At 46.0% G+C, this 24,043-nt stretch overlaps 2 protein-coding genes across 3 annotated transcripts; one reads left to right on the forward strand and one right to left on the reverse strand.

Moving 5' to 3' along the window:
• The first annotated feature begins 577 nt into the window (after window positions 1-577).
• LOC114159836 (NACHT, LRR and PYD domains-containing protein 3-like) lies at window positions 578-9,315 on the forward strand. Its single transcript, XM_028042031.1, is given in 7 exon segments — window positions 578-2,553; window positions 3,698-3,871; window positions 4,192-4,233; window positions 4,235-4,366; window positions 4,469-4,642; window positions 4,859-5,032; window positions 5,127-9,315. Coding segments are annotated over 7 exon segments (2,667 nt in total). The 5' UTR covers window positions 578-592; the 3' UTR covers window positions 5,137-9,315.
• On the reverse strand, window positions 8,584-22,262 carry LOC114159837 (suppressor of cytokine signaling 7-like). 2 transcript variants are annotated; one of them, XM_028042032.1, is made up of 10 exons: window positions 20,372-22,262; window positions 18,983-19,044; window positions 16,761-16,865; window positions 15,790-15,927; window positions 13,509-13,648; window positions 13,258-13,426; window positions 13,050-13,178; window positions 12,183-12,318; window positions 11,829-12,001; window positions 8,584-10,526 (listed from the first exon to the last, which is right to left on the reverse strand). In XM_028042032.1, exons 1-9 carry the CDS (start codon window positions 21,910-21,912, stop codon window positions 11,875-11,877), a joined length of 2,547 nt encoding a protein of 848 aa, XP_027897833.1. In that variant the 5' UTR covers window positions 21,913-22,262; the 3' UTR covers window positions 8,584-10,526; window positions 11,829-11,874. The 2 variants fall into 2 exon arrangements, with proteins under 2 accessions (XP_027897833.1, XP_027897834.1); XM_028042033.1 differs by lacking the exon at window positions 16,761-16,865 and having other exon boundaries at window positions 20,372-22,260.
• Window positions 22,263-24,043: the final 1,781 nt, after the last annotated feature.

Raw genomic sequence — 24,043 nt, forward strand, 5'->3', positions numbered from 1 at the left:
CAACCCTACAACATCCAGAGCCTTAAGGAACTCCGGGCGGATCTCATCCACCCCCGGGGCCTTGCCACCGAGGAGCTTTTTAACCACCTCGGCGACCTCGTCCCCAGAGATTGGAGAGCCCAACCCAGAGTCCCCAGGCTCCGCTTCTTCAATGGAAGGCATGTTGGTAGGATTGAGGAGGTCTTCAAAGTACTCTGCCCACCGGCCCACAACGTCCCGAGTAGAGGTCAGCAGCACACCATCCCCACTATAAACAGTGTTGGTGCCATACTGCTCCACCCCCGCCCACCCCTCCCCACCCCCCCACCCCCGAGACGCCGGATGGTGGACCAGAAGCGCCTCGAAGCCGTGCGGAAGTCTTTCTCCATGGCCTCTCCAAACTCCTCCCACGCCCGAGTTTTTGCCTCAGCAACCACCGAGCTGCATGCCGCTTCGCCCGCCGGTACCCATCAGCTGCTTCCGGAGTCCCACAGGCCAAAAAGGCCCGATAGGACTCCTTCTTCAGCCTGACGGCATCCCTCACTGAAGGTGTCCACCAACGGGTTCGAGGGTTCTGGAGGTTCTTCTGAAACTTTAATCTATCCACGCTTGTATGTTCTGGTCATGTTTGCTTCACAGTGCTATCAATGCCCAGAGGGATTCACAGAATGATGGAGCATCATTGCTGAAGCATCTCTTGTTGTGTAAAAAAGATATATTTTCTTCTATACATTTGTGCTTTTGTCTTTCGCCAGATTTTGGTCTTCAGGAGGATTTAGACAAACACAGGAACCAATTGAAGAGGAGATGTAAACATGTAACTGAAGGAGCTGATGAATTAGGAGCCAGAACTCTCCTCAACAGCATCTACACCGAGCTCTACATCACAGAGGGACAACGTGAAGAGGTTAATACCCAACATGAGGTGAAGCAGCTGGAGACAGCTTCCAAGGCTCTCAGTGACACATCAATCAGGTGTCATGACATCTTTAAAGCCTTCCCTGACCAACAAGGAGCTATCAGAGTGGTTCTGACCAACGGTGTCGCTGGTGTTGGAAAAACCTTCTCAGTTCAGAAGTTCACTCTGGACTGGGCAGAGGGTTTGGAGAACCAAGATGTCAGTGTGGTGGTTCTACTTTCGTTCAGAGAGCTGAACTTGATCAGAGATGAGCAGCACAGTCTTCTCACGCTGCTCCATGTTTTCCATCCAACCCTCCAGAAGCTCCCAGCAGAGCAGCTGGCTGTCTGCAAACTTCTCTTTATCTTTGATGGTCTGGATGAAAGCAGACTTTCACTGGACTTCAACAACAGTCAGCTGGTTTCTGACGTCACACAGAAGTCATCAGTCAACGTTCTGCTGACAAACCTCATCAAGGGGAACCTGCTTCCCTCGGCTCTCATCTGGATAACTTCCAGACCTGCAGCAGCCAATCAGATCCCTCCTTCATGTATTTCTAGAGTAACAGAAGTACAAGGCTTCACTGACGCCCAGAAGGAGGGGTATTTCAGGAAGAGGTTCAGTGATGAAGAGCTGTCCAGCAGAATCATCTCCCACATTCAGACCTCCAGGAGCCTCCACATCATGTGTGGAATCCCCGTCTTCTGCTGGATCACTGCTGTAGTTCTGGAGAACATGTTGACCTCAGAGCAGAGAGGGGAGCTGCCCAAGACCATGACTGACATGTACTCACACTTTCTGCTGGTCCAGACAAAGAAGAAGAAGAACAAGTACTATGGTGGACATGAGACAAGTCAACAGGAGCTGATGGAGGCTGACAGGGAAGTTCTTCTGCAGCTTGGAAAACTGGCTTTTGAACATTTGGAGAAAGGGAACATTGTGTTTTATGAGGAGGATTTAGAGCAGTGTGGTCTGGATGTCACAGAGGTTTCAGTGTACTCAGGAGTTTGTACAGAGATTTTTAAACGGAAGAGCGTGATCTTCCAGAAGCCAGTCTACTGCTTTGTTCATCTGAGCATTCAAGAGTGTATGGCTGCAGTCTACATGTTCCACTGTTTCACCACCAGGAGCACAGATGTGGTGAAGGACTTCCTGGATGGTTCACCCAACACCCATGTTGGGAGAGACTTAAAAATGGAAGATGATAACTTCACTCTAAATTGTTTCCTAGAGAGAGTCATGATGAAATCTCTCCAAAGTAAAACTGGGCATTTAGACATGTTTGTTCGTTTCATTCATGGCCTTTCTCTGAAGTCAAACCAGAAGCTCCTGGGAGGCCTTGTTGATCAAACAGAGAATAGTCCAGAGAACATCTATAAAATCATCAACAACCTGAAGAAGATGAACACCAATAAAATGTCTCCAGATAGAAGCATCAACATCTTCTACTGTCTGATGGAGATGAATGATCTCTCAATTCAGCAGGAGATCCAGGAGTTTCTGAGGATGGAGAACCGATTAGAGAGGGAACTCTCAGAGATCCACTGCTCAGCTCTGGCCTACATGCTACAGATGCTGGAGGAGGTTCTGGATGAGTTGGACCTGGATATGTTCAACACATCAAAGGAAGGGAAAATGAGGCTGATCCCAGTGGTGAGGAACTGCAGAAAGGCTCGGTGAGGTCACAGAATTAATATTAAGTCATATAAAATGTTTCCTATTAATTGGAGAGACTGATTGAGTCAGTTTTTAGGATCTGATGGCACTGGTTGCATGTCTTTAACAGCAGTAAAGGAACATATAAGTTTTAACGGGCTGCAACATGTGTGTCAAAGTGTGTATACATGATACACTAGTTTACCTTACCGAGGTCTGCAGCCCACCAACCTGTATGTAGAAACTAAAGAAGACTCAATTGAGCCAATTAACAACACATTTACAAAGCATTTAACTGCCAGAGCTTGGAAATTTAGGAGGAGAATCTCAATATAACGAAAAACGCATCTTGTTGCTACAAGAAAGTATCAATGAGATGAGTTGCTACTTTCCTTAAAACAAGAAGGTTTCTCATTAATATGAAACAAGTTTAACATCTCTTTCTAATAAGAAACTTTCTCATTATAACAAGATATAAAACTTGTTAAAATGAGAAAACAAGAAACTTTATTAAGAAAAAAGTTTTATATCTCATTACAGCAATAAATTTTCTTGTTTTATCAAGAAACTTTGTTCAGAAATGTATTCATTTATTAAAATATGCTCCTCTGATACAACTTGTTAAAGAGAGATAAAGTAGTTCCCTCTGACTCTCTGTCTTCTCACTTTGTTTCTTCCAGACCACATCTAAAAATCCCAAGAGGTGTTGCATTTTTACTGTTATGACCTTTGTTATATAAAAGAGAAGATATTTGGGTTTAATAAGATATAGATCTAGCTATAATGAGCTTTTCAAAGCCCTTAAAAAAAGACGGTTTATCATTTTAATGAGTTTTGCATGTTTTTATAGTGAAAAAGTTTTCTTGTTAAAGAAATACTGCTCCTGAATTTATTTCGAAGCCCTGGCTTAAATACTTCTCCACATGTCATCTCAAGGCACTTTACAAAAAATAAAGTCATTTCAATCCAATCATCCATCAATTCCAGTTAGCACTGGCTATCAAACAGTTCAGCTCATAATTCATGCTGGTTTAAAAGGGTTTGTTTCTAAGGAAACTAAACAGGTTGCATTTATTCTTTGACTTGCAGCATTCCCTCATAGATAAGAACGTCTCATATAAAAGAGTTGTAATAACATGCATCATTTTATCTGTGACACCGAAGACTGGTCGGCTGTCGACTCTCGGAGACTCACTGTGAAGTTGTTGCCTCGGCTCTGATGTCCAGCCGCTCCCAGCTGATAGAACTGGACCTGACTGGAAACGTCCTGCCTGGCCCAGGAGTGAAGCTCCTATGTGATGGACTTGCAAGTCCACACTGCAAACTGAAGACACTGAGGTCAATTCCCTAAATATTTTTGGTTTGTTTTAAATTCTCAGTTTGAACTCTCTGAACTTTTGGGTCTGAAAGAATTTAACTGTATGAGCATAGTGGCATAGAGACAATAACTGGGCTCTGGGCAGGATTGATGTTATTTTTAACCATGTGAAACTTACAACATCCTTTCTTTTTGTTGTTCTTTTTGAAGTCATAGGTATGTTTTGAGCTGTTTGTCAATGTGAACAGCAGCTTCCAATAAATTGATATATACTGATGACCAGATTCAAATCTTAAATTCTGTTTAATTATCTGATTAGATGTTTTTATTTTCTGTCCAGACTGAGAGGCTGCAGGCTGTCAGAAATCAGCTGTGATAGTCTGGTCTTCTCTCATGTCAAATCCTTCTCATTTGAAACATCTGGACATGGGTCTGAACAATAAGCTGCAGGATTCTGGCATGAAACTGCTTTGTGCCTTTCTAGAAAATTCAGAAAGTAGACTGAAGACACTCAGGTCAGCCCACAAAATTCATTTTATTGTTCTTTCTCTTGCCTTTTGTTAAACAAACAAGCAAAATCTAACCTGGTTTGACAGAAAATGTTTTTCTTTGCTTAGATTGCTAGAATGTAGCTTAACTGGAATAGCCTGTGCTTATTTGGCCTCGGCTCTAAAGTCCAACCCCTCCCCTCTGACATATCTGGACATGAGTGGGAACAATCTTCAGGACTCAGGTGTGAAGCACCTGTGTGCTTTCATGGAGACTCCTAACTGCAAACTGCAGAAACTGAGGTAAGGTCACCATCTTCCTGTTAGCAACCTTAGACATTGACTAATCTGATTTAGATCAGATCAGCTAAATGTGATGGAAAGGAAAAAAATGTGGGATTTCACTGGGAGTAAAAAGTCCCACATTAAAATGCTGCCACCACCATGCTTGATAGTTGGTACAGTCATGCTAGGTGTGACGATGTGTCAGAAAACCAAATGTGTCTTGTTGTTCATCAGTCTGTGGGGCTGCAGGCTATCAGGAACCAGCTGTGCTTCTATAGTCTCGGCCCTAAACACCAACCCGTCTTTTCTGAAGCGTCTGGAGCTGAGAGACAACAACCTGCAGGATTCAGATGTGGAGCAGCTGCTGGATCTGGTGGAGAGTCCACAATTCAGACTGCAAAGGCTGAGGTCAGCGAGGGCGTCTTTCTGCCTTCACATAAAATAAATGAAGAGAATGGAAGCAGTTATTTATCATTACTGTTCTCTCATCTTTCCTCTGCAGATGGAAATGATGATCCTTTTACAGATGAAAAGGAGGGGATCTGAGGAGGTTAAACTGGACAGTCGGCTGACAGGAAAGACTTATTTAGTTTGTGTGTGAACCGGGTTTTTATATACTTGTGGGGACCTATTTCTGTCTACATAGTGGGGTTGTGAGGACCACGGCTTCTTGTGGGGACAAATCCCAGTGATGGATAGGATTAGGAGTAAATTGTAAATGAATGGAAGTCAAAGTCCCCACAAGACACAAAAACATGACTGTGTGTGTGGCGGTAATAGCTCTACTGCATCTCTCACAATGTGTGGTAGATGCTGCCTGTTAATATATTTCCATTGTTCTGATCCTGATGTGTCAGAAATGCTAACGCTGAAGGTAACGAAACGTTTAAGCTCCTCCATGCAGGAACCTGACCGTGTTGAGTCCATTAAAGATAAAACCAAGTCCTTTAAAGTCAATTTTTATAATATTTCAGAAGGAAAAACCGTCCAGTCCGTTTAAATAAACTTATTTAATTATTTCATAATAATGAAAATCTCACAAGAAATTCTTTTTTCATTTTTAATTCCAGACTGTCTCAAAGTGTTTAAGACGTTTTGTTCAAAAGTTTTGCAGTGTGGCTCCAAGTTCATGAATTAAAACATTTCAGGGGCCATTTCAATTCTTGTTAAACTAAAATTGGACCATTTTAATGCAACAAAAAGAACAAGTTGTTGTAGCTCCAAAAATGGTCTCAGGCATTTTCTTTAAAAGGTTTACAGTCTCCTGAGCTTTTTTGGTCTAAAGGTTTTTTAAATTTATTTCCAGCAACAAAAGAGAGAATGTTTTTCAATGAGCTTTTACATCTAAGTCTGTCTCTGCTTAAAAGGAAGCTGGATGATTTTGGCCTATCACATTAAGCTGAAAGTAAAAACACGGCTATTCAAAGAAAAATAAGAACCGATGTTCTTTGTGCCACACAAATTCATTCCAAGGGCAGTGTTGCATTTACTGCTCATGGGATCTGAGTGCAGGGAGCCCTCCCAACAAAGATGTGCCCCGTTTCCTTGTGGGGTCCAACATTCCGGACCCCACACTGCTTAGGAGCATCTCCTAATGTGTAGCCTGCTTTTCCCCTTCTCCTTGGGGAAAAAGCAGCCCAAGGAGACTAGTGGCAGCAACTAAAATATGTGTTTAAGTGTGTGCTCTTGCCCTCTTGCCCTCTTGCTCTCAGTGAAGGCGGACGCTTTTTCCCTCTGCTCCCTTCCTGCCTTGCCTGCTCTGTTTTTGTCTTGTCTTTTTCTATATTTTTGGAGCCTTTCTTTGCACATCCTCCAAATCTACAAATTATGGATCTGGTCAACTGGTCTCTCAAAGGAATTGATCAAATTTTCTCGATGAGAAGTCTGGGCACAGGAGAGCCCTCTTGTCCTGCAGGGATTCACCCTGGATTTATTCATGACAAAAGGATTTCTCCTGTTTGGAGCTTGTGGATTCCTGGCTTATCGACAAATTTGTGACGTTCTTGGCCAAACTAACGAACACTCAGACTGTTCGCTAGTTCAGGCTAGCGAACTACCAGAGACATCTTGTGTCTCTGGTTGACCAGAGACACAAGATGGATGTGAGTCTTGCTGAGACTCGCAGCCCAGCGGAGGACTCTAAAACTCACTAATGGAAAGGAATCCATCTTGGAGAAGTTGCTAGTTTTGGTTCAGTGGAATGACCAAACTAATTTGGATGATTGGGAACTGAGATGTTTTGGAGAGACTTTAGGGAAGATTGAAATTTATAATCTACCCGACCTAAGACATTCTGTATCTGAATTGACTTTCCCTCTGTTGCTTATTTTTATATTTTCAATCTCTTTATCTCTTTGAAGATATGTAAACATTACGCTCCTTCCCACCTCAGCCTGTTATCCATGCAGCTGTGCAGCTGAGCGCTCCCAAGGACATTCCTTGATAACAACATCTTATCGGACTTCTGTCGGGAGGTTGAGCAACGTGGTTTCATGTGATGTCACCGCCTTCACTCATGTCGTTGTTTTGTCTGGATGTTGCCATGTGCCCTATTGTGTCCTTTTCTCTTTTTATTTTGTTCCCGTTTTTGTGAGGATTTGGTTTTTCTGTGTATTAATTTAGGTTTCTGTGCTCAGTTGTCCACAGCTGTCACTCGTTTCTCCTGATTGCCTTCCCTGCGTATTTATTCCCACCTGTGTTTCCTGTTCCCTGTCAGGTCCTTGTCGTAAGTTGTGTCTTTACTGTGGCGTCGTCATTGTTTCCTGTCGCCTAGTTGCTACCAGAGTCTGAGCTCCTAGCCTTCTGCTCACCTGTGCTGCCTGGACTTCTGTACTCCTTGTGTATTCATCATTAAATCATCACTTTTCTCACCATCCACCACGTCTACCTCATCTTTGCTTAACCACACACCATGACACTTTGATTATTTAGAAACTGTGGCGTACTCACTCAGAAAAGGAATTAGATTAGTCACTCTTTAGCTCTTTTTTTTTAGAAAATGTAGAGTACTCACTATTTAGACCAAGATTATACTTCTTAATTTTTAGATTATTATGCAGAGACTCCTATTACTGCAACCCAGAAAAGGAATTAGAACGAACTTAGAATCCAGAAAAAAAAGTTTTTATTGTTACTTAGAAACTGTGGCGTACTCGTTACTTTTACAAATTTAGAGCATACTTACAAAGTCCAAAGAATACTTTCTTCTACTTATCTAGCATCCCAGGACAGCAGCACCCAGTTTACACACTTTAGATCAACATTAGATTCTTTTCTTCTTCTTCTCTTTCCTTTGGTTTGTTATTTTGGTTGTATTTCCTTTTAATTCCTGTAAAGAACTTTGTGTTGCCTTGTTGCTGAAAATGTGCTATAGAAATAAAATGACCTTAACCTCAGTGGCGACCCCTTGTTCGAGGGAGCTGGTACTGCAAATAAACGCACCACAGGAAGTATGTTTCATTTAACCAATGAAGAACCCTCCACGTGAGTGTGAGTGTGTGTTGAAATGTCCTTGTGTTGATATTTTGCATCGATTGCTATTATAGTTGATTCATCCTAAAGTTCATCTTAATCTGTAGTAGTGTTAAATAGTTATTTGGAAGCTTATCCTTAAAATTATTTCATGAAAATGTCTTTATATTAAATCTGTAAATGAAACTGAAATCTATAATTATATAGATTATATTATATATTAGATTAATTATATATAATTATACAGAGCTTAAAGAATTTAAAAATATTTCTTAAGGGTAACTTTACCTTCTTTTGTCATGAGCTGTAATATTTGGGACAGTAGAACAGATCTGTTTCAGGCAGGGCTGACCTCTGACCTGCAGGGAGGATTATTTTGATACTACAGCAGTTTGTTCATTAAAAGTGTTTCAGTTAAATTCTGTTTGCATTTCTATTAAAGTTTGTATTTTGTGACCACTAAACTAAAAATGAAAGGTTTTTGTCTCTTTCAGTCCCACCGTGTTTTATTAACAGGTGACGGCACAACAACGACACATTACTGCTCCTCCACACCAACAACAACATGTCTTCAGTCAACATTTACAACTGTTTGACATCATGGAAGTGTCCAAGCAGGACGTCTGGGTCCCGCCTCCAGTTTTCCCAGAGTTCCCAGTGTCTGAATCCGTCCTCCCAGAGAGCGAAACAGTAGGATGTTGACATGGTTGTAGCTGAGTAGTCGTCATGGTAACCCTGCTCTAAGTTTTTTGGTAATGTTGCCGTCGCGGCGCGACTGTCGCCTCCAGGATCTGGATGTTATTCCCGACAGCGAGTAAAGTTCCAAACATCTCCAAAAAAAATGAAAACCACAGATGGAAAAGTTCTGGAGAACATCGTCCATCTGTCGCAGAACCAGGAATGAGTCCAAACAGGTCGGATTAATCTCCCAAACAACCGCGGAGAATTGAATTTAAAAAAGGTTCTGACATTATCCATGGGAACTCTGATGTTAACAAAAGGCGCTACATGGAGGAACCAGAACCGGGTTGGTTCTGTTCACCCGGTACAGAAAACTGTAATCAATAATCTCAAGAAATTAAGTAGAACTAGAGAGAAATAGTGACAGGAAATTAAATCCAATAACACCTAAAAATAGGAGTGTTTATTTAAAACTGATTAAATTAAAGTAAATCTATATGTAAAAAAATGCTTCCCTCTTTAATTTCATATCTAGAACATATTTTGTACCTTTATTAATTTCAGGCTGACATTGCACATTACAAATTGTTCATTGTGTTTTGCCTGGTGAAATAAAAGTTGAATTTTTTATTTTAGCTAATGCTTTCAAAAATATGAATAGCTAGGCATTTAAAATTTAAATTACATTTTAAATTTGAAAATTTTCCAAAATCAAAGTGCTGAAAAAGCAACGAATCGGCTGAAGAGGAAACAAACTGGAAGTTCTGAACAGGTTCTCCTCCTGGGTTTGGTTCCTGGAACCAGAAACCTTTACACCAATCAGTTTCATCATCATCATCACGCCTTCAGAGGCTCCGCCCCCTTCACACCTGCAGTCGTACCTGAACCAAACGCAGCAGCAGCAGGACGAGTCAGAGAAAAAGCATCATGATGATGGTTTCATTAACATCGATAATCCAGCATAGAGACAAACAGCAGGTCAGACATGAGCTGCAGGTTTAAACCCAAATCTTCTTCCTCATGTTTCGGTTTTGAGATCCTTCCTCAGGGTCGTCTTCCTCTTTTAAGCCCCGCCCACTTTTAGATGATTTAATCCGGTTCCGGTTCTCAGAACCATCCAATTTAATAGCAGAAATAAACTAAACTTCAGGTTAAGAAGTAAATACCTGCCCTGCATCATCAGGTCCTTGAGTTTAAAGCTGCAGTTCATTGATTCAGAAAAATATCCTTAAATTTCTTTTAGAAGCAGAAAAGTCTGAAAATTACATATGTAATTAAAGATTCAGAATATCTGATTTAAAAGTTGAATGATGATTGGCTGATTATCAGAGCAGCTGATCAACATATGGTACCACTGAACAGCGCCCCCTGCTGAGGCTCCAGCAGAAAGGGAAGTAAACATATGATCCGTGTAGAACCGACGGAACCCTCCCCGGTTCCGGACGCCGAGCTCCGCAGCATTTGTTTGGGATCCTGGAGGCGACTGACACTTCCTCTCCTTCCCGACAGCGACGTCACGCTCGCTTCAGTCCAGCTGATCAGTGATGACATCAAAGAGGAGGCGGAGTCTCCTCATCCCCCGTCCCTCGCCTGGCGACTCCCTGCGAGTCAATCAGAGGAGGCGGGATCATCTGAAACCCGCCCGGATACGAGACTGAGCGGAGGGAGCCCATTGGCTGCAGTCAGAGTCCAGTTTGAGTGTTTGAACGTCCTTCAGTGGTCGAGTCCAGAGAGCAGAGAAAGAAAAGACCTGCAGGAAGAAAACAGCATTAGAAGGGACAGTTCACACTTCCAGAACCAAAACCAGAACCAGAACCGTCTGCTCTCCTGCTGGACTTCAGACCCACAGAATAGTTCTGGTCTCATCATGTCGACCTGCAGGATGTTCAGTTCACCTGCAGCCGCCGCATTACATCACATCAGGAAGCCGTCGTTAATCTAAGGCGCTCTGACATCACAGAGGAAGAACTGCTGTGATTGGCTAACCTCAGACTCCCGTCAGCTCATTGGCTGATTGATGTCAATGAAGTTTATTTAAGGTGTGAGAGAAAAAAGGTCTGCAGAGATAAAAGCTGTGATTCAAATTCTAACTGTAACTTAGTATAAATCTGGCTCTTTCTTTTTACCTTTTGCTTCAGTTTCGTGTTCTTGCAGCTCAGTTCGCTGTTAGCTGACTGTTAGCTGACTGTTAGCTGACAGTGAGCTGACTGTTAGCTGACTGTTAGCTGACTGTTAGCTGACTGTTAGCTGACTGTTAGCTGACTGTTAGCCTCCAGGCCTCTGGCTCTTTCACGGCGGTTACATCTCCAAACAGACTCAACGTCCCGCCAAGCTGCAGCAAAAATGTTGCATCAACTGAAGTTTGGTAAATGAAAGGGGAGCGTCCAGCTGCTGCTCTCAGGCCGTTTCTGATGGGAAACTTTTCACACGTTGATCAACCAACCAGTTTCTCCAAGATGGAGAAACTGCTTAAATTCAGAGGAGACCCTCTGACGGCCGCTGAGACTTTTAGTCTTTGATTCAGGTTGAGATGATTCTATAATGAGAGTTTATGGAATATATTTGCATTTGTTTTAACTTTATTCTTAAATATCTTTTCTTCTTCTTGCTGTTATTTTGCTTCACTTTCCTGAACGGTGCAGCCTGCTGGTTAACGCCTCCTGTTTTTATGTCCTTTAACTGAGGTGAAGAAGTGAAGGTCATGTTGTGGGTCGTGACCTTTAGGCATCCTGCAGGGGGGTCAGCTGACCCCATGTGACTGAAGTGTGTGGTAAGAGCCCCCCCCGGTGGTCAGTAGAAGGTCATGCAGTCAGTGCCCAGCATCTGTTTCACTGCAGTGAATAAATGGCAGCGTGACTTCGGGTCATGTTGCTGCTCTGAACACGTCAGGCTCATCTGGTGCTCAACCTGAACGGCTCCCAGTTAAACCAGTAGAAAACCAGCAGCAGCGTTCGAGGAACCTGAAAATAATCCGTATTCTTGGGAGATTATCTCTGTTTCAACCCCTGAAAAGGAAACAGGAAGTGCAGACGGGCTCTGGGTCGGGTTCTACCTGCGGGTGGGCTCCAGGTGCGTCCCGGTCCGGCCCGGTTCCGGTGCTACGTTTGGGACCGGACCCCTGGCTGGCTGCTGGGCTCCCTGGCCTCCTTCCCGTCCAGCAGCGCGGCGCTGATCTCCTCCTCCGGGTCGTAGTAGTAGAACTTCCTCAGGTAGGCGATGAGCGGCCTGGAGGACAGAGGGAAACGCCTTTTACCTGCAGCACAGGTAACGATCCCACGAGCCAATCGGCAGCGCTCTGAGCCGAGCTGCTGCCGATTGGACGATTTCACTTCTGTTTCTGCTCTGCACTGTGACTTCCTGTCTCCCCTGAGTACGGGTCGGGGGCGGGGCTTCTGCAGGTACGTACGTAGGTAGTGGCAGCTCCTGGATGTGGTCGATGCGAACCAGCTGCCTGATGCAGAAGCGACACAGATGCTGCAGAGACTTGACGCTGCTGAACCTGGAGACCGGATACAGGAGCTGGACCGGAGTGGGAGGCAGACCTGGAGACACACACACACACACACACACACACACACACACAGGTAAACAAATCCATTCAATAAAGGAAACAGGAACTTATTGTGTCTCCATGGCAACAGAGAGATGCAGCATCCAGTTCAAACTGAGTGTTTTTGTTTGTTGTTTTATTCGCAGCTTGGAGTTTAAAAGAATTCAAATAAAATAATCGGCCGTCAGTTTGGAAAATAAATGTTAAAAATCACCAGAGAAAAGTTTGGACTCCAGAAAACCGCCGGTCCAGAACCAGGCTGAAGGAAAGTCTGGATGAAGTAAATAACAGTCTGCAGTCATCAGAGTAAAAACTGAAGATTCATCTGCAGTTTCCTGTGTAACACTCTGGTTCTGGTTCTGGTTCTGGCTCTGGTTCTGGTTCTGAGGCTGAAACCGACCCAATACTTCCATCTATCGAAGGTCGGACAGAAACCCAAATCACTTCATTATTCCAATGAAAGGATATTTTTCCGGGCTCAGCAGTATTTTGCTCTCCTTGTAATAGAAAATCCTCTAAAGGTTTAATAAGGAACAAAAACGGCAGAATTCCTTAAATTGTTCCGAAAGTTTAACCACAAAATCAGAGATTTTGAAGCAAAAAATCCCAGAAATAATCCTGAAATCCTGGAGGAAGCCACGAAAACATCTGCAGGCTGACGTGTCCGGTTCTGGATTTGAAATGTTCTCGGAGGTTCTGCAGGTGAGACGGGTCGGTTCCTACCTGGGACTCTGGAGCGCAGGAAGTAGAGGAACTTTCCGTTCTTGGAGTGCATGATGGCTCTCTCGATGAACTCCACCACGGAGTGGCAGCGGTCCTCGAACTTGGGGTGGCACCACAGACTGAAGGTTCCTGCCGGAAGGAGAGGTCAGCGGGTCACAGGTGACGGGCGGAGTCCTGGTGTGTGTGTGTGTGTAGGTGTGTGTGGTACCTCTGTAGTGCTCCATGCGTGTGTGGTGTGTGACTCCCTGCGACCGGAAGCTCAGACTCAGGATGTAGCGAGGATCCGAACTGTCCCGCACCAGAAACGATCCGTCCGGTTTCCCTTTCAGCTTCATCTCTGCGTCTTCCCAGTTCATCGGACCCCAGTACCAGCCGCACTGCAAACACGCCCCAAACTGTTAGGCTCCACCCCCTTCCTCGCCACCAACGTCCAATCAGAGCGCGGGAAGACACACCCACCTTCTCCAGCTCCCTCAGGCTGGTGGCGAAGCTGCCGGCGTCGGGCCGGCTGAGGGGGCAGCGGGGGGCAAGCCGGGGCGGCGGGTTCTGGCCATCGGGTCGCAGCGGTACCGGGCGGGGCAAAGCCCGCAGGAACGTGTCTGGGGCAGAGAAACAGACCCGAGTTACAATCGGACCGGACCGGGCTGAAACCATTAATATGATTAATTGATTATTTATTAATTATTATTAATAGGAGCAATTGGTCAGCATGATCACCTGATTATACATATAATTGTCTACTTTAGTACCAATTAATTTTTTTTACAATCAATTAATCCTGAATAATCTGATTAACCATGACTGATTATGATTAATCAATTATTTAAAAAACTTTCGATTATTTTATTAATCAATCAGATCGTTTCCTGAAGGAACCACAGAGCAGGAATGAAGTCAAAACTGGACAAAAATATAAACATCTTGCATTTAAATAATATTAGTTGTCTGTAAATCCAGGAATGACGACTTCCTGTCCGACGTTTCCTTCGCTACGAACGACGGAGCGCCAACACTGTAAAAAATGATAAAACCTTCACTGAATTTTCTGTTGTCACTTTTAAAAAGGTTTCCAGCTTTTTCACCCATTTTCAGCCAGCAGGGTGCGTCCAGAACCAGAACCAGAACCAGATTCAGAGTCCAGATTCAGAACCAGAACCAGAGTCCAGAACCAGAGTTCAGATTCAGAGTCCAGATTCAGAACCAGAGTCCAGATTCAGACTCTGGGTCGTTTGGGAGATGAGATGCAAATTTCAATTCCAAAACTCTGATCCGCCTAAAAACCTCGGTCTCGGTCCGGTTGAAGTGAACTCTTTCACGGTTGAAAACATATCTGAAAGCAGCCTGACTAGAAACCGCTCCGAAGGCAGGAAGTGAGCTACAGCGCAGGGCATTCTGGGTAAATACAAACGCACATTTCCACCATTAGAGGAAAAAATGTCTGGTGGTCAGACGTGGAGTAAACGAGGTAAAGGGAGAAAATATATGGCAGCTGCTTGTAACCACTCACAAAACTAGGTTTTCAAGCTAATCAGTGTGAAAATGGAGGAAGTTTGATTCCCTCGTTCACTGAAACATGAAGGTCAAAAGGTCAAAAGGCTTCAGGACATCAGAATCTGTGACATGAGGAGGACAAGTTTCCTGGGTATGATCAAAGAAAGAAAAGTCAATGTTCTAATGATTATAACCAAATATTATATCCATAAATGTCGCTATGCAAAATGCTCCCTCTCAATCTCTGCTCTAAAAATGATCTTTCCTTGTTTAAAAGATTTCTGAGAAAGAATTTAAACGCAATTAAAATGTTTGAGTTAATGGAAGATTTTCAGTTAGTAGTCCCCTCTGATTAAGTTATTTTATTTTATAATTATTTTATCTAATTTTTATTTTTATTTTTTTTTCATTATTTTAATACTTTGTTTTAGCCTTGCATCTAATTGGTTTTATTAACAGCAGGAGTTGTGCTATTAGGTTTTTTTGTAATGTCTGTTATTGACGTGTTGTTTGAGATTGTTATTTTTGTATATTCAATAAAAAAATTAAAAAACATAAAAAGTTTTCCTGGGTATGAAGAACCAGAAGCTGTTCTTGGCACAGGAGCAGCAAAAAGATCCTCGCTCTGTCTTCTTTAGAGGTTTTTGTGTCGATTCCTTCAGTAGTTCTTGGTGCAGCGCCCCCACAGGTGACGGGGGGAATAGCTTTGTCAGTTAGTTTCAGTTGTTTGACTCAGTGCAGTGTGAATACAAACTACAGTCCTGAAAATGTAACAGATGTTGCAATTTTGATCCCCAATCCAGCCGAGTCTGTCAGGTGGGAAAAGAGCCTTAAAGAAAAGTTAAATCTGGAGAAGTTATTCCTCCATATTTCTCCAGACCTGAAAGTGTTTAACCGCCAGAGTTTGGAAATAAATTCAGGAGCACAATCTAAAACTTTTTTACATCTGAAAGTTTTTAACATTTTGTTTAAACCAGATGGAAATGAACTTCCAACAAGTTTGTATTGTTGAAAGAAGGAAACTTGGAACGAAATAAAACTCCTGGATTTATTTATCAGCTCTGGTAGCTAAAAGCCTCTGCAGAGGTTCTGAACTGATCCGGATCAGCTTGGCTTTGGACTTGAACCAGTGGGCCCAGTATGATTGGCCCGCTGGTTCTGGTTCTTTGGTTGTGGAGCTGCTGGAAGTAGAAGTGTAACAGGAACCGGGGGCGGAACCGGAACCGGGGCGCAGTGGTCCGGGTCTCACCGTTGAGGCTCAGGCTGTGCTGGATGGTGCTCAGGGTCGGGTGCAGCGCCAGCGGCCGGGGGGGCAGAGACTGCATGGAGGCCCCTGCGCTGCGCTCCGTGAACGGCCCCTGGAGCTGCGGAGGACCCCCGAAATCATCTGCAGGTCAGAGACAGACAGCTGTGAGAGGAGGCCCGGCGGTTCTGAAGCATCCGGACCGCCAGGTTGGTCCGGATGGATCAGAATGTTTTCCGATCCATGAAACATTCCAGACTTTCATCACTATCGCAGCCTGACGGCAGCATCCCATCTGACTCCTGATTATCATCCATCACTTCCTGAAATTCACTCGGAAATAGTCAGAAAAACTGGAGCTAAAGACAAAAACAGAATTTATTTCTCCCGTCCCTCAGAGAGGAGCAGAAAGGTCAGAGAACGGGACGAAAAACGATCTTCCTGCTGCTCCACAGGGTTTTTAATATAAGGTAATTCTGTTTAATATATTTATGAACTAAATGTAAAACCTGCATCATGACCGAAACGTTCAATTTTAGGCTGTAGTGGCGCCGAGCGTTTAGCCCAGGATGGACGTAGCATCATGGAAACATCGTCCAGCAAACTGATGATAAATTTACACATTCCCATGATCGACACAAAAAATGTCAGCTAGCTAGCTGGTTAGCAAAGGTACATTAGCAGCTAGTTAGCGGTAGCCTCAACCGCCTCGAGTCACAGGACCGACGGAAGACGTCTGTATGACCAAAACTTTGTCTGACAGAAAATCCCTCAAACAACGTGAGATGAAATTATCCTGCCAGAGTGACACAGTTCATTGTTTGTAATAAAATTTGAATATTTTAAGGCCTTAATTGTGAACAAATGAATTTAAGTCTTTCTAAGAGCTTCAAGGTTGTGTGACGGTACGACAATGAGAGCAACCCGATCGGAGGAGAGGACAGAAGAAGAAGAGGAGGAAGAGGAAGAGGAAGTACCGAGCAGGCTGAGGCTCCGCCTGGGAGGGGGGGGCGGCGTGGGGGGGTGCTGAGCGCCCCCCCCCCTGCGGGAAATGTCCACATCGACCAGAGAGACCGTCTCACCTGGACAGAGGAGGGGTTAGTGAGCAGAGAGGAAGAGCTGAGTGATGAAGATGAGGACAGGTGATGAAGATGAAGCTGCTGAAGGGCCTTCATCCTGAGTTCCTGCCTGCGGTTCTAAAGGAGAACCTTGTGGACCCACAAACAGCCCAAACCTTCATGGGGTCGTTGTCATGGCGACTCAACCTCCTACAAAACCGACCGCTGGACGTCTCGGTGCTTCAGAACCAGCTGGGCTGAAGGAGCCCGAAGGACGACAGAACCGACCCGCCGTGGGGTTCCTCAGGGCTGCCGCCATGTTGGACATCTCCATGGTTACCAGGCTGTGACACAAGCTGCTCTATGACTTTATGTGCCTCATCATAGAGTCGTTGTTACTTTTTACCCTAAAACGTGTGAAAAAGGTGAAACAAAACGCAAAGCGGACCAATCAGCTAACAGCTACGTTAGCGCTCTGAACCAATCAGCTAACAGCTACGTTAGCGCTCTGAACCAATCAGCTAACAGCTATGTTAGCGCTCTGAACCAATCAGCTAACAGCTACGTTAGCGCTCTGAACCAATCAGCTAACAGCTAGGTTAGCGCTCTGAACCAATCAGCTAACAGCTACGTTAGCGCTCTGAACCAATCAGCTAACAGCTACGTTAGCGCTCTGAACCAATCAGCTAACAGCTACGTTAGCGCTCTGAACCAATCAGCTAACAGCTACGTTAGCGCTCTGAACCAATCAGCTAACAGCTACGTTAGCGCTCTGAACCAATCAGCTAACAGCTACGTTAGCGCTCTGAACCAATCAGCTAACAGCTACGTTAGCGCTCTGAACCAATCAGCTAACAGCTACGTTAGCGCTCTGAACCAATCAGCTAACAGCTACGTTAGCGCTCTGAACCAACCAGCTAACAGCTAGGTTAGCGCTCTGAACCAATCAGCTAACAGCTACGTTAGCGCTCTGAACCAATCAGCTAACAGCTACGTTAGCGCTCTGAACCAATCAGCTAACAGCTACGTTAGCAGTCTGAACCAATCAGCTAACAGTTACGTTAGCGCTCTGAACCAATCAGCTAACAGCTACGTTAGCGCTCTGAACCAATCAGCTAACAGTTACGTTAGCGCTCTGAACCAATCAGCTAACAGTTACGTTAGCGCTCTGAACCAATCAGCTAACAGTTACGTTAGCGCTCTGAACCAATCAGCTAACAGTTACGTTAGCGCTCTGAACCAATCAGCTAACAGTTACGTTAGCGCTCTGAACCAATCAGCTAACAGCTCCAGAGTTCCCTCAGGTCTCGCTCATCGCGGTGGTTGAGTTGCCATGGCGATCCACTAGCAGTCCTCCATGTTTTTGAGTTAAAAAATGTTGAAAGTCATCAGGAAATTTGAAAGCACGAAGAGGAAATTATGTTATTGAAAGACATGAACTGTAGTTAAACTACGGAGCCTTAAAACGAGGAAAATAAAATGAATCTAAAATAAATTGTAAAACAAAACTCTTGGTGTTGATGATACATTTTTGGACAAACTGATGGGAGAGAGAGAGGATGCAAACACAGCCCCGCCCAAAAAGATCATCAGTAAAAAAACGTTAATCAAATTAATATTTCGCCTTTGATTTTACCATTTATTCCTTGGTGTAAAGTTCCAACTAAAACGATTTACTGGATTTAACTGCAGTTGAATCCTAACAAATTAATCAACCTGTGGATCTTAAACAAGCCACTTGGACACCAAGTCAAAAGTAACTTGAAAGAAATATGTAAAATGGACGAGTCAGCATGGATGTTTAAATAACCGCAGGGCGGAAAGTTAAAGTTTGAACTGTTTTAAGTTTTCTGGTGTTTTGGTGTTTTCACCTGCTGGATGTTATTGGTTGTTATTTATTCAAGCGGATTCAGTTGTTTGCTAGGAGTGCTCTGATTGGATGGAAGGACGTTTCGCCAAGTAAAGCCTGGCGGTCCGCCATGTCTGCATCACTGCCTCCAACCAATCAGCTGCAGCGGCTCGTTAACATCTCACTGATCTTCACGCAAACACTCGGCCCCCCAGAAACCCCATGATGTCTCACGGCTGCCGAGCGACAGGCCGTGTTCCTGCCAGGTGTTCACCTGAGCAGGTGAACTCACCGGTGAAAGCAGGAGTGAACGGCAGCGGGGCGAAGGCACTGTGAGGCCTGGAGACCTGCAGCCTGGAGACAACAGAACACAAACAACATCAACACTCAACAGTTTCCACACGACCTTCAGCCACCATCAGCCTTCAGCCTGATGGTGGTCAGATCAATCAACCACTCTCAGGCCGCCATCTTGGAAATCTCCATGGTTACCAGACTGTGACCCAAACCCTCCCTGGTGGGAACCCCACACTGTTGCCATGGAGACAAGCTTTATCTGAGGTCTGTGAGAAGGATGCTGTCGCCATGGTAACCTCCCATCTCTCTCTCTCTGCTGAGCAGTGAGACTGCTGGTCACCATGGCAACAGCTGCAGGGAAAAGTTGCGCGGGAGCCGAATGAAGTTGGGTCGGATCTGAGAGCAGAAATAGAAACGGAGACGAACTGTCAAGATCCGGTTTCAGTCAGAACATCTGGGTCTTAACTGAGCCAGCGCTGGTGGTTCTGATAATCAGAACCTTGGACCGGGCTCAGTTACTAAACAGAACCAGATAAGTCCAGAATCAGATGAGCAAAAAGATGACAGATTAGATTTTAGAAAACTAAAACTAGAACAAGCAGAGTCAGAGTCCAGATCCAAACCCAGAACCGGCAGGACCTCCAGAACCGGTCAGCAGTCCTTGCTTCAGTTTCTGGAGGTTGCAGCTGGACACCCTGAAGGTCCAGACCAGAACCGGCCCGGTTCTCTGTAACAAGGTGACGGTTTGTCGTCAAGTTCTCCAAATAAACCAAATGGACCCGAGTTGGTTCAGAACTGCTGCTCAGATGGCTGAAACAAAGAGCTGCTTAGAAAGTCATCAAAAACACCAGTTGGTGTGGAAACTAAAGGACTTTGACTAGACCACTAAGGCCGGTGGTTGGGCCGAGCGCAGTCCACCAGAACCACCTGGTTCTGTATCGAAAAATGTTCAGTTACTAAAGTTTGGAGGCACATGAGCCATTTGGAAATAAACCCAGTTGATCTGTTTTTCTGTTACTGGTGAATAAAAACCTGATTTAACAACATTCAGTCTGGTGGCCGCCAGGCTGATGAAACACTGGACCGGACCGGGACCGGACCGGGCCGCTGTTTTCTTCAGCCCATCTGCTGCTGGTGTCCCAGTTTGGACTCAGCTGGGCCCAGCCCGATCACCATGGCTCCACCGCCGTGCTTCACAGCTGGGAGGAGTTTGGTTTGTCTCGCCTCTCCAAGAAGCCGGACTGGTTCAGTGCCCTGACCTTTGACCTTTTACCCGACCTCTGACTGAAGGCCTTCAGATTAACAAGGATTTGTTTGGAGAAATCAGATCAGCCTCCATGAGGTTGTGAAAGGTGCCGTCGTCACGGCGACAGAGGGATCTCACCTGTCCTGGTCGGTGCTGCTGCAGGTGGACCCCCACACGTCCAGCAGGCTCCCCCCCGACGAGGTGGAGGACGCCAGCGATGGCCGCTTGTCCAGCAGGCCGGCCGACCCGCCGCTGGAGCTCTTGGTTCTGAACAGCTTGCTGAGCCGGACCTTCAGGGACCCCCCCTTCCTCGACTTCCTCCGCGGCGTCCTGTCGCCCCCCCCCTCCAGGACTGTCAATGGGGAGGCAGCGCGCCCGGAGCCGCCCGCCGCCGCTCCGAGCTTCGGGGTGGCGGCGCGGCTCTGCGGCTGGGACCGGGACCGGTGCTGCGGGCACGGGCACGGGTCAGGGGGAGCGGCACCGGCGGCCGGGGGGCCCTGTGGCGCCGCAGGGGGGGCGGCGGCGGCGGCAGCACGGCATGTGGGCTCGGTGCAGACGCCCGCCTCCTCGGCCAGTCGGTGGACCTGTCGCATCAGGCCGCTCAGCGTCCCGCCGCCAAACACGGTTCCGGCTCCCCCCGCCGGCCCCCCGACGTCGCCCCCCCCGGCCTCCTCCTCGACGTCTCGGCCCCCCCCCTGCGCCAGCTCTCCGACCTGATCGGACCCCAGGCCTTCCAGAACCAGCAGAGCGTCGCTGGTGTCGCTGGGGTCGTCTCCGGGGGCAACCGGACCCGCCGCCAGAATGCCGTGACAGGAGCAGCGAGGGGGCGGCGGCACCCCGTCTCCCCCGCCCACTCCCTCCCTGCCCTCGCCCAGCTGACCCAGCTTCTGGGCCAGCACCAGAACCGGATCTTCAGCCCCAGACGGGCAGGTTCTCCTGAGCTCCAGTAGGCCCAGGCGCAGGGCCTGGTCCAGCAGACCCGGGGGCCACTTGGCCAGCCGGTGTCGGTGGCACAAGATGGGGATGGACTCCGGATCCAGGGCAGGGACCGGCGGGGGGTTCTGAGGCCCGTCGGACCCTTTGGATAGTCTGACCACGGGGTGCCACTGCAGGTTCTCCTCCGGGGATGGGACACAGCCAGAGTTCTGCTCCTTCCCGCCTCCAGGTCGGGAACCAGCTGTGCTAGCAGAACCCGAACCTGGACCCGGCTCCAGCTTCTGTCTCTCCGGTTCCTCCTGCAGGAATGCAGCTGGCGGCGGCTGCTGCTCCAATCCGGACCGCAGCAGGTTCTGTAACACCATCAGCTGTGCCCTGGATCCGTGTCCGCCCGAACCGTCCACGAACCGCTGCGCCGCTGCGGCAAAGTCCTCAGGCGGCGGGGACAGCGGCGCCTCGGAGCTCGGCGGGCCCTGCGACAACCCCAGACCGACATCCAGCTCTCCCTTCCCGGGGAGCGGCGAACTGTAGTGCGGGGATGCGGATCCGAGGCCTGCCGAGGGGCCGCCGGACTCCACATCAAACCCGCCGCCGCGGTGTCCCAGCGCGGCTTTCACCGGTCCGAACCCGCCGCCTCCGGACCGGATCAGGTCGTCGGGCTCGTCCAGCCGGTCGTACTCCGCGGCGGAGACGAGCCGCATCAGGACGAAGTCCGGAGACATTTCTTGCTGCGCGTCATTCATGGCGGCGGGCTAACGTTAGCGGCTCCGCTCTTACATAACAGCTGCTGCATCTCCGCGCCGAGCTCCGGGCCGCTCCGGGCGGCGCAACCTGCGGTCCGGACCGGCTTGGGACGGGGACGGCTCCACGGGACCCACGGAACAACAAGGGGCATGAGAAACCCGCCCGGTTAGCCGCTAGCCTCCAACCGAGTCATCCTCCAGTGAGACAACGGGATGTGATGAAGAGGAGGGCGGGGAGCGGAGCTGCGCAGGCGGCTTCGGTGATCGATCAGAGCCGATCGATCAGCGGGGCTGGAGAGCCGATCAGCTGCTATTCTTATTATTATTGAACAATTGAACACGAACTTGCTTTTGTTTTTAAATAGGTTTTCAAGATTATTTAAAATATTAGGTAATATAATATTATGTAATTCTGAACAGAAAGAAATTAGATTTCCTTTTTTTTCAATTATTTATTTTTTTCACAGTTTTTTTGTGAAATAATTTCTGTTTCTTTCTTACGGTGGCCGACAGGTGCAAATGCGCAGCAAAAGAGAAAACATGCAAACAAACAAAAAACACGCGCACAAATTAAATGCAGCAAACAAAAAAGAAAACACCCCCGAATGAAATGCAGCAAACAAAAAGTGTTGAAAACGGAAGTGCTCCAGACCACTAGGGGGAGTCAAAGAAAATCGAGACCGAGCCCAGAACGGTATGACTGACACAAAGTCTATCACGCTACCCATAAATTATTCTGTTATTCTATAATATTATAAAAGACGGCGTATCTGAAAAGAAATATAGTAATACGTACCTTTACTTTCTTTCAAATTTCTTTCTCTGAATCTTGCATCTGGTCCCATAGAAATGAATACTATTTTCTTTAACTCCCCCTAGTGGTCTGGAGCACTTCCGTTTTCAACACTTTTTGTTTGCTGCATTTCATTCGGGGGTGTCTTCTTTTTTGTTTGCGTCTGTCTTTTTGTTTGCTGCATTTTATTCGCTTTTTGCTTGCCGCATTTAATTTGTGCGCGTGTTTTTTGTTTGTTTGCATGTTTTCTCTTTTGCTGCGCATTTGCACCTGTCGGCCACCGTACTTTCTTGCTTGTTTATTTGACAGAAGTTAAACCGTCTTTATTTATGGTTTGACTATTTGGAAGACATAAATAATTTACCAGTAAACAGAAATGGATGAAGCGGGAAACTTAAAGCCACATTCATTGGGATCCTCCGGGATGAGCTGTGCGCAGGAATTTCTAAAATATTTTTAAGCAGATTTTTATCAGGTTTTCTGTTTAATTAATTTAGTACATTTATGATGGTACACTCTAAACCAGAGGGGCCCAGACTGGGTCCTGGAGGCCCGGCATCCTGCATGTTTTAGTCCCTCCCTGGTTTAACGCACCTGGATCCAATGATGGCTCGTTAGAGGCCTGAGAAGAACTTTGACAAGCTGAGAAGGTTGTTGGTACCAGGAAGAAACTAAAACATGGAGGATACCGGAGTTCTGACAATCTGTGCTACCTTGTCAGATTTTCCTACAGTAGCACGAATAGATGGCTAGGTCTATCTGTCTGTGCTACCCGTCTAAAACTGCTACTGTCATGTTTACAAACTACAGCAGGTTGATGGTGTTAAATATATCAGATTATTGGAGTAACTAAAGTGGAAGCTTAGCAGTTATGGTTAGCTTAGCATCAGAACAATTTCTATCCATGACGAAACCACAAGAAGATCACTTCCTTCATCTGAATATCTACCTGTTTAAAATGAAAAGCTGGAGATGTTTGCACTAATCCTTTTATCCTACCTGTTGAAACTATTTGAAATACAGAGATTTGTAAGAATAAAACCGGATCAGGGGAAGCAGGTTTTTATTGGAATTAAATGAAAGACTAATACAGATCAGTGATTCTTTCTTAATCTGCTGTATGACAGACTTTATTAAATGCAGCCACAATGTGTCACCGAACTGCTCAAGTCACTGTGTTCCTGAAATAATAGGACATGATTCACAATATTACACGGCTATTACAGCTTCAATCCCACATAGCATCGCTACCAACATCTATTTAGCAAAGTTTAATTAAAAAAGAGTATAATTAAACTAAAATATTTTAAAGTATAGGGACAAAATAACTACAAAACA

Source organism: Xiphophorus couchianus, chromosome 16, assembly GCF_001444195.1.
Source record: "Xiphophorus couchianus chromosome 16, X_couchianus-1.0, whole genome shotgun sequence".
NCBI lineage: Eukaryota > Metazoa > Chordata > Actinopteri > Cyprinodontiformes > Poeciliidae > Xiphophorus > Xiphophorus couchianus.